Raw genomic sequence first — 10,427 nt, 5'->3', positions numbered from 1 at the left:
AAAAAAAAAAAAAATCACTGCACACAATACAAAGGGTGGGGTCATACTGTAGTTTAAGTCTCCTGTAACAGTAACCTTTCTCCTTACTGTTCACAGATGAGTGTTTCCATAGCAAATCTGTTCTCAAAATGTCGAATCTTCCTGCAATTGACAGCTTCACGCTTCTGAATGCCTGTTTGTATTAGTAAAGAACAAAGGAGGGTAAACAGAACGGAGTGATGTATATTAGAGCCCTAACAGCTTTACATCCACTCTCATTACATGTCACTGCAAATCAGAACTCTCTCCTCGACATCCCTCTAAGAAGGAATAAATACACGGACACACCAATTCATCCTCAGAGAAAACAAAATAAAAAAAGAAAACAACTCAATACGCAGCCAACAATCCCTGAAGAGGTTTGAGAACTGAACTACAACACCGACTTTTAGCTAAAAGGAAGCTACCAAAACCCCTCTGGTGGTTACCTGTAACCCTGATCAGTTCCCAGTCTCCCTCACCAAGTCTGTGTAAGCTCTTGTGGGGATGGGGGACAGCAAGGCAGTGAGCTGCTAGAGGCAGAAAAGTGCTAACAGAACTGGAAAGAGACCCAGTGATCACTGCCAACCTGTGCCATCATTTATTGCCACAGGATTAACATGCTGAAATTTTGCTGCTAAGACCTTTTCATTTTTAAACATCGTTCTACATTGCTGGTGTGCTTTTTATATATATATTTCTTTTCCTAGGGTCTAACGATATGACTAAAGCAATTTAATTGCTTCAATGGCCACTTACACATCACATACCATATTAAAAAAAAAAGTCTGAGTGAAAACCAAGTGATAATTTAAGGCAATATTTAACAGCTTGTCAAAGCTCTTCCAAATCTTTTTTATTTCCTCAGAAGTTTTCCAAGAATGAAGGCCAAGAACTACAATTCTCCTGTGGAGACAACTGTTACTCACATTTCACTGATATAAATAGTTGATGTGGACTCATCTGTAAATGATGAAAACGTGTCCTTCTGCACCTGCACTACAACACTATGGGTTCTCTTCTTCTAAATGGTTTTTTGCTTTGGGAGTGAGTGAAGAAACAAGATTAAAGTAAAGCATCAATAAAACTTGAACCACAGAAAACACACCCATGCCTACACACACGCGAGTTCCTCGCTCACTGGGGGGGCTCTGAGCACTTCTGCACAAGAAAACAACTTACTTCCATACCTACACGGAAAAAATCTCAGCCACAGTTGCAATAAGCAACTCTTGTTTTAACAAAGTCATTCCTTTCAATACAGTCAAGCCCACTTACTGAACTCTAGCAGCCCTGCACTGCCAACACAAAGGGTCACACAAGGAACATTTACCTTTCATGGCTTCCTTGCGCTGCAGTTTGTAGGTTTCCTTGCCACGGCAGAGGCGGTAAATAAAGAATCCCAACTGATCCACATTTTCAATGCGATCGGTAACAATCATCTGTTCATGAATCAAGTAGGACTGAGGCAAGTATGTTCCAGCCTATAGAATAAAAATGTAACAGCTCAGACGATGAAGGGATGGCTTTTGACGAAGTACACAAGGAACACTTTGCACTGTGATTCTTTAACACAGCAATGTGTTATTTTCTTTTTTTTTTTTTAACAATATATATAATACTTATAGATTTTACCACAGACGTGCAAGCATGACTGCACTACGTAAGTACATAATGCTTAACTTCAGAACTTCCATTGATACATACATCCACAGTCTCCCATTACGGTAAGAGCAGTGTTCAGCACAGAGACATTTTCTTCCAGGAGAACCCATCACCATGGATCAAATCCCACAGCTCTCATAGAAAGGTTTCACTGAATCAGCAGATGTCAGAAGGAGCTTTCCCCAAACAAGAGCTGCAGAAGCACATTCTACCTCAGCATAATCTTGCTTATGAAACACGCCAGGTGCAGCACACTCCCGCTGCAGCCTACGAGGCTTGAACAACTTCACAATGAGGATTGTAACTTGGAGGCTAAACGCAAGAGCAGCTTGTCTGGCCTTGCCAGTTACTATGAGAGCTCCCCTAGCTGATAGCATAAGTATTAGGAAGTCTGTGATATATGCCATATGATATACGGCAATAAATTGAAGAAAGAAGGAGCCAACGCAACATCCAAAGGCTTCCAAGACTTTTTCAGCCCCTTCAGTGTCATTTTGCCACAGTAAGATGACAGACAAGCCAGGCTTCATTGCATACGGCTGAAGATGCACATCTCTCTGTATCAACTGATTTCCTAATAATGCTGCTGGTAAATAATCATCAACTTTTACTGAAATGTTACTTAATTTAAGACATCTTTAAGCTTCTTATTTGTGACAGTACAGAAGCTCTACTTGCTTTCTAAAAATAGAGTGACAAAAACAAACCCATCTTCTGCAGCAAAAGATCACTGCACTTTCTACTGTCAATAAACAACTTGGAATTTCCATTACAGAAGATGACTGTTTTTCCAGCCCAAGCAACAAACATTGAAAAGAAGCTGTTTAAATGCTGCTCTCCAACAAAAAAAAGAAAGGCATGCATAAAATTCACTTGAAATTATGAAATTATGTGCTGTGAGGAAAGAAGCCACAACGAATTTTCTCCTTTAAGTAAGAGCTTGGAAGACCTCACACTCCCAAATTATCTGACTCATTATTTAGTGAAAAGCTTGGTAAATAGCAAATTGGTGCACCTTAATCCCTGGTCTCTAGAGTTTTGGGAAAGCTTCAGAGGAGCATCACAGCAGCTCAGACCGCCAGCAGGGTGGGCAGCCATACTGAAGGTTCTCTTGTGTTTATGCCACCTAAACCACAGGATATCCCCAGATCTACTCAGCCCTTCCTTGGGTTTATAGGAGGAGGAGCTCACTGGCTGGACTGCATTTCCTTTGCTCAGCCACTCTAGGAGCAATTCCCTAAAGCTGGGATCCAGCAGAGCCACAAATGTAATCATTTTAGAGATGCCTTCTGCGTCACATACGGTTAGAACTGGCCACTTGGCTCAACTATAGTCAACAAACAAGCATACTTGGGTTTCAGTTTTGCTCCCGAAGGAAAGGAGGCCTTTCACTATTTGCATATTAAAGCAAACCATATCAATATATAGAAATGTTATTCTTCAAACTACAATTATGGCTTTTTAAAAGCATAACAGCCCAGAGCACCTCTGTCTTCCTAAAATGCCCTCTGCGCGTATTCAGAATTCATTTTAATGAAGCAACTATTTTAATTTTACATTTTTTCCTATGTGCAACCAGTGTGACTGCAGGACAGCAAAGAGAATTTTGCTCACTTTATGCATCCGCATAAAGTTCCCCACATTTTAGCTGCAAAACATTTAGCCTGATTTTCTGAGACATCAAGTGCCCACAGCTTTCTGTTAATACAATGAGAATTAAACAGATGTCTCATAAAATTAGGGCAGTCACTTTGGGGACAATGATCAGAACAGTTTGCTTCTGCACAGATTTGCAATTAAATACACGATTCCTGGTTATCCTCTTACTTGTAAATGAAGCACATTTGATTTAGAACCAACCCAAACTAGGAAAGCAACACATTTTAACAGCGGAATTTGTGTGGACTAAAAAAGCCAAATTAACAACCTAACAAAAAGGAAACTAAGCAGGATACACAAAGTAAAAAACAAAACAAAACAAAACGAGGTTACTGAGTTTTACAGACACCACTTCATTCTCCTAATTCATATTACATTAGTAAGAACAGAAGACCCTGCGAGATTATCTACTTTGGCCTCCTCAATTTCACAGGCCGTTACGTTCCACCCAGTCACTATTACCGTGTTTCCCTGTGGGGGCACCAAGCCAGCCAGCACTGTTCAATTATCAAACCCTGCTGGGGAACGATTAGGAGTTCCCATGACATTTTACTGAAATCTCTTGTTCAGTTATTCAGAGACTGTGGTGTCTCAGCCCTTCTGGGATGGTCGTTTTTAAGGATGCAGAAATCTTGTTCTGAAGGTCTGGTGCTTCTTTCTTCTTCCTAAGACACAGACCCAAGGATCTGGCTATACTAAAAAGCTTTCTATTTCAACAGGTTTTGCTAGTTGTATCATGCAAGTAGGTTGCCCAGAGAGGTGGTGGATGCCCCATCCCTGCAGGCACCCCCAAGGTCAGGCTGGATGGGGCTGAGCATCTGAGCGAGCTGTAGGTGTCCCTGTTCATTGCAGGGGATTTGGACCAGGTGGCTTTTAAAGGCCCCTTCCAACTCAAAGTAGTATGAAATCCTGATTATTCCTACAATGATCTCCCTGGAAATACAAAAGATCCACTGTAAGGATGCTGGAAGCCTCAGCAAGTCACTTCCAGTGCTGTTCCATCAGATGGAGGCAGTGCAGCACCTCATGCCATTAAGCACACACAGTGGCTCCAACACAACTCATCTAAGGCACATCACACTCCAAAGCCACGTGAAAGTAGGGGCTGACCCTGCAGAGCTCTGCTTTGAATAGTACCCACAGTAAGGGGCTTCCCAGCACATCTACATTAAGTGTCTCAGCTAACCAGTCTCAATCCAGCACACACAAGCTTTGTGGAAAATCTAGTCATAAAGAGTTTTATTAAAAAACAAACAAACAAACAACTGAAGACTCCTCTCAAAGGGTCCAGGTACACTACGTCTGCCCAATTCTGCCAACTAGATCTCTAGCATCACAGAACAAAATCAGATTTCTTTGTCTTCCTCAGAATTAGTAATTCCTCTGTGATAGCAGTTAATTAACCTCAAAGGTTATAGCCTTTTTTCTCTCTTTGCAAAGATCTCTGGTGATGAGTTAACTTTCACAAAGGGTGAATGTTTTAGAATGTCAGGCAAAGAAAATTCTCCTTTTCCCCTGTGAAGAACAAATCATTTCAGATTTAACAATACCTTGATGTTGATGAGCAACTCCAAGAAATTTTTTGGTGGCATAACAACTGAAGTGTTCAGAGGGATTACGTAGCACTTATCCAGGCTCAGGTCAAGATAGGCAGTCAGTCTCTGGTGAAGAAATACTTATGTTAATCAAAATCACCACAGCATCAGAAAAATCACATAACAATGATGTTAAGCTGCTACTGCCTCACGTTTTTCTTCAAGTTATTGTTTTGCTCTATCTCAAGTCTGTCCAACAAAGCCCAGTCTGAAGAAAGGTCAATGCAGAGATAGAAGGCATTCTTCATGAGCATCTGGATCTATTACAGGGATTTGTGCAAGGCAGCAGGCAATAAGCAGTTCAAATGCATGACAATAATGGAACTACAAAGGTCTATCTAAGCCATTAGCAGATGAACTAGAGCATTCAGTTGCCCCTACTGCCTGCTTTTTGAAAAACAGAGCCTTGCTCACTCACATTTTTATTCTGTTCAAGAGTAAAAGAACAAAATATAGGAGGAAAAAAAATACAGCGTTCTAGGTAACGCAACAACTAAAAATCCCTTTGTTCAAACCACTGCTGAGTTGAAGCTTTAATGATTATTCAAACCTGGATTACCATCTTTATAGTATCTGAGCTGTTATAATTTTCATTGTTTTATTAAGAAAAAAAAAAAGCCAGAAAAAAAACTCTCAGGAATTATCCTGAAGAATCGCAGGGCTCTGCTCACTGCGCTGTTGCACTGCATCTGTTTTTGCTAAACAAGACATTATCTCAAGTGCTGAAAGCTCCAAGGCTGCAGACGTATGTAAAACACCGAGTGCACCACGAGCCCAGCAGTCAAAATAGCACTAGGACAGCAATCCTCAGTGCACATAATCTCATTACACGGGACTATGTGCTGTGCCCATGGCAAATGCTCCTTGCACTGACCTTTAGAGCAAAGCACTAAGGATGCATGCATAGTTAACTCTAAAACCTTAAATTAAAAAGTAAGTTTCTAATATTACATTCTTCCCATTCACTTCTCACATGCTGCCTTTTTTTTTTTTGCTCTTTCATGCTTCAAGACTTTGCTCTAACTCTTTAACAGAAGCTCAGTAAATATATTCAGGAATATTTTTAAATGACATAGCTTAAGCAAGCTATGTTTTCCTCCAAATCTGGTTATGAATATTTGATAGATAGCACTCCCCTTGCATGGAAAAACTTAAAACTTTGAAGTGCACGTAAAAAATAGGACACTTCCCTATTCTTTTTCAGCCCTGCTTGAAAAATATCAGTTCAGTGAAGTCTTCAAATGTTCACAGAAACTTTGCTTCCTGAAAGCCAGCAACAGAACATTTCATAGCTATCACTATTCCATCAAGCTGCTACAGAGAAGGGCTTCTAATTGTTTTACAGCTCTGTCATTACTACTGAGAGCTGCAGGCCTGTTAGCTCTCCTACCAAAAATTTATTGCCAAGGCTCCCCTTTAAGTTGTCTCTTACAAAAATAAAGGGAGAAACAGCTCAAAGCACCTTGCTACCCAGTTCAGTGCCTTTAAGAAACAGGGTGGCCCGCAGCACCCAAGGAAAATGGAGCTGCTAGGCTCCTTGTATCTGGAAAATGAGCTCTCTTCCACAGTCACCTGCTTGCTCCCTTCTCTTTGTCCCACACCTTTACAGTTCTTAAGCTGTGCTAGCAGAGCACCTCTATGGGCACTGGAACATAACCTCACTGACTTCACATGCAATCAGCCCCTCCAAGCTGAAGCCAGAGGTAGGAAAGCCCTTTCCTACGCTTCCCTCATCACCACAGCACTTGGTTACATTCTGCTGTCATGGAGTTAACACTGTGAGAAGTACATTCTTATTTTCTCGCTCTGTGGAGAGGAGATAGATAGATCTTCCCCTTTCTAAAAACAGCAGCGATGGTTTCCATGCTACATCATGATGATTGCATAACGCCATACTTTGTAGGCTTGGTTAATAACTGCTTCCAGCTTGCTGCTGATCAAAACATTTCTACTGCCTCCATCAGCCTCTGCTTTCCCCCCACCAAAATAACTTGGAAGTGCATTTATCAGGATGACTGAAGGGGAACATTTTCAAGTTTTAAATGCTTTCTGCTTCCTCAGAAATATTCCTTACCCGATGAAAGTCGTGGACGATATCAGCAGGATCGCTATCAGCAAACTCAGGGACCGGCACACTGATAAACTCAACATCTTCCTCCTCCAGGATCTGGATGTTTTGCTCAATCGTGTGGTAGCGAGCGCTCTGAGCCTCTGCCCCAGACTCAGGTAAACTTAAGCCATCTTCAATGTATTTTATTCCACAGAAATATACACCGCCCTGCTAAAAATAGTGAACAAAAACATCAATAGCCTCGTTAGAAGTTTAAGGCTAATACTCTCAAAGCACTATGGAGAAGAAAAACTTGTCAGACTAGATGAAATGTTTTCCCTTTGATTTGATTCACACGCACAGACCAAAGTAGGAGACAGCTGCTATCCACAACAGGACTATGGGTAAAGTCTCTGTTCTGCTGAACCCAGCGGGAGCCCTTCACTGGAGTTCAAGGAAAACAGGATCCCAAAAGCAACTTCTTAAAGTGTCATCTTCTGCTTTGTTCACATTATCTGTGGCATTATTTTTAGAAAGAATATGAAATTCTTGTATGCTTGTATTCATGCAAGTTAGTATTATTAAATTATGATTTAACTGCAGTTAAATACTACAACATAAGACACTGAAACTGGTCATCCAAGTCAGCTTCAGAAAGCAAATCTCACTCTGCACATGGCCCTGCTTTGAGCAGGGGATTGAACCAGGTGATTTCCAGAGATTCCTTCCAAGCTAAACGCCTGGGTTGAAAAGGACCACAACGATCATCTCATTTCAACCCCCCTGCTATGTGCAGGGTCACCAACCACCAGACCAGGCTGCCCAGAGCCACATCCAGCCTGGCCTTGAATGCCTCCAGGGATGGGGCATCCACAACCTTCCATATAGCTATAAAGCTGTTTAGTTTGAGGAGTTTCCAAAGTCAGTTTCTAAAATATATTCTTTTCTGCTGCATAGTTTTTAAAGAAAAGGAAACCACAAGAAGTGGAAAGAAGCAGTTCACAACCCTTCCTTCATAGCATACAAGCAGAGAGTGAAAAAAGTTCCTGAGTCAGAGGAAGTCATACACCAAATTCAGTGTGTGCTGCTTCCAATACCTAAAGGGAGCATATAAAATGGAGGGGGAACGGCTGTTTATGAGCAGGGATTGTGATAGGACAAGGAGGAATGGGTTTAAACTGAGACAGGTTAGATTAGATATCAGAAGGAAGTTTTTCACTCAGAGGGTGGTGAAGCACTGGAACAGGTTGCCCAAGGAGGCTGTGATGCCCCATCCCTGGAGGCATTCAAGGCCAGGCTGGATGTGGCTCTGGGCAGCCTGGTCTGGTGGTTGGCGACCCTGCACACAGCAGGGGGGTTGAAACTGGATGATCATTGTGGTCCTTTCCAACACAGGCCATTCTATGATTATATGCATATGCACAAGCCAGCACATCTTCAGTGCAAAGTAAGCTCAATTCCTCAATCTTTCCTTTAACAAAGATCTCACTCACGAACAAGCACCACAGGTTTGAGTTAAGTGGTACTTTCAATTTCAGCTAGCAGGCACATGAGAGGTAGAGCAGGTGCTAAGCACTGATGAAACAGGATTTAGCAAAGCAGTGGGGCCTTTCACCTGCTCTCAGCTTGCTAATTCACCCAGGTAGCCTATGCTGTTTGAGAGTTGTTTGCACCACCACTGCTCCCCTGTATTACAGGTTAACTTCACAGCCTGAGAGCCTATAAAACACAATTTCAACTGGAGCTTCTCATGTTTAATCACTCAGCCTTCTACATCAGCAACTAGCAAAAGGTGATGGGGAAGGCAGGGGAGGGAAAAAGAGAATTTCTACCTTGAAACTGCGCGCACTAAGCAGAGGGCTGGAAGGATTCAAATTTTGCTGATGCTCTCCCCCTTTCTGACCTTGTGAATCTTGCAACCCAGCACAGCTTCTGCAGGAGGGGGGGAGTGTGCTCAGCCTGCTCAGATGGCAACCCAGGGACAACTCCCCAGAAGGCAATATTTCACTCGCATATCCCACACTCCAGGTAAATGCTGCACTTCCCTGGCAGCACTGCCTTCACGGGGCTCCTCTTGCAATGGTGCCAATTGTGAAAATACATTTTGTCAGAGGCCTAACCTTGTTGGTGTGGATTGGATCTGACAGAGCATGTTTAGTCACGCTGACTGTGCTTCTCCCAGGTACCCAGCAGGGCCCATTTCCATATCCCTACGCAGGCCAGGAAGGAGGAGAGTCACCACACAACTCTGGCAAGCAGTCCCTTTCCTGTGCAGCAGCAGTTCCTCATTTGTCTAGGGAATGTGGGGTCAAACAAGTGGGCTTTCAAGAAGTTAAGCCACCTTCAGTATTCAGCAACGGCTGCACATAAGAAATACTGGGTGAAAATCTGGGACACCACTGGGATTCTTATATTCAAGTCCTATATTTAAATATAATCCTTTCTCTGCAAGTAACAGTTTGAGAAGTGCTGCTCCTTTTCATTTGCTAACCTTGCTCCTACATTCCTCTACTGCAGAACAGTCATTTAGAAAACCCAAAATTTTAAGAAGATAAAAAGGGAACGAGAAAGGTTATTTGGTTTAGTCAGGCGCTCCTCTTCTAAACACAAGGCATAAGGGAAGAAAACACACAATCCTCCCATAACAAGATGTACTTGACTTACCTGGAATGCGAAGTATTTGTACAGATAGGCACCACCCAGGATCACTCCTGCCAGCATGAAGGCCAGCCCGAAGCACATACACCAACACCAAGCCCTCCTCTGCCCTGCAGGCACCACCACATCCTCCGGCTCCTGCAATGCATCAGAGAGAGACCTTCAACACAGTGTTCCCAAAACACCCAGCACAGCAGATAGCTCGGGCCCAGCGAGCCCAAACATTGCATCCATCAGAAAGGACATAAGGACTTTATCAGAAATGTTTGAAAACGTTCTTTTTGTTTTGTTGTAAGCAGACCTATTTCAGTTGAGGTCTAAGATAACTTGTACTAACCGTCACTTTTTGGACTAAATCAGCAGAGATAAGGAAAAAAACATCTCCCAGAGCACTTCATAATGCACAGTGAGCAGTTTTAGGGACCGCAGACAGAAGTATCTGTTGCCAGACAATCTCAATGTTAACAGCAGCACAGTGAGGAAGATGGTTCAGAAGGGTCAGATTTTTTTTTAGCTTGGTATATGCAATTTAAGTGAACCTCAAGAACCAACAAAAGATCAAACGCAGTAAGAAGACCAAAACACATCCTTTCTCATGTTGTTCCATCAGGAAGAGACTATACCACCTCTTGGCTGGAAAAACCAAGAATGATGGTTTAAAAGTCCTACTTAAGGAAGCTTCGTGCTGAAGACTACGCTGGCCATGCACTGCTATCTGCTGTGCGTGTTACACTGAAGGAATGACAGGATGTTTCCCCTCTGGGGCACTAGTTTGCATAACC

At 42.5% G+C, this 10,427-nt stretch overlaps 1 protein-coding gene across 1 annotated transcript; it reads right to left on the bottom strand.

Moving 5' to 3' along the window:
- ITM2B (integral membrane protein 2B) lies at nt 1–9,805 on the bottom strand. Its single transcript, XM_010728818.2, has 5 exons — nt 9,652–9,805; nt 7,012–7,218; nt 4,893–5,003; nt 1,352–1,502; nt 1–172 (listed from the first exon to the last, which is right to left on the bottom strand). Exons 1-5 carry the CDS (start codon nt 9,727–9,729, stop codon nt 84–86), a joined length of 636 nt encoding a protein of 211 aa, XP_010727120.1. The 5' UTR covers nt 9,730–9,805; the 3' UTR covers nt 1–83.
- Nucleotides 9,806–10,427: the final 622 nt, after the last annotated feature.

This window comes from Meleagris gallopavo, chromosome 1, assembly GCF_000146605.3.
Source record: "Meleagris gallopavo isolate NT-WF06-2002-E0010 breed Aviagen turkey brand Nicholas breeding stock chromosome 1, Turkey_5.1, whole genome shotgun sequence".
In the NCBI taxonomy this organism is placed as follows: Eukaryota; Metazoa; Chordata; class Aves; order Galliformes; family Phasianidae; genus Meleagris; species Meleagris gallopavo.
This window is presented reverse-complemented; position numbering and strand designations above follow the sequence as displayed.

What these genes read in the sequence shown, in the direction of transcription:
- ITM2B (XM_010728818.2), bottom strand. Translation starts at nt 9,729, where the DNA reads ATGTGCTTCGGGCTGGCCTTCATGCTGGCAGGAGTGATCCTGGGTGGT. An exon ending in ACAAATACTTCGCATTCCAG is followed by an intron (nt 7,219 to 9,651) that starts GTAAGTCAAGTA and finishes CACTATTTTTAG; the next exon opens with CAGGGCGGTGTATATTTCTG. An exon ending in TCGTCCACGACTTTCATCGG is followed by an intron (nt 5,004 to 7,011) that starts GTAAGGAATATT and finishes TTTCTTCACCAG; the next exon opens with AGACTGACTGCCTATCTTGA.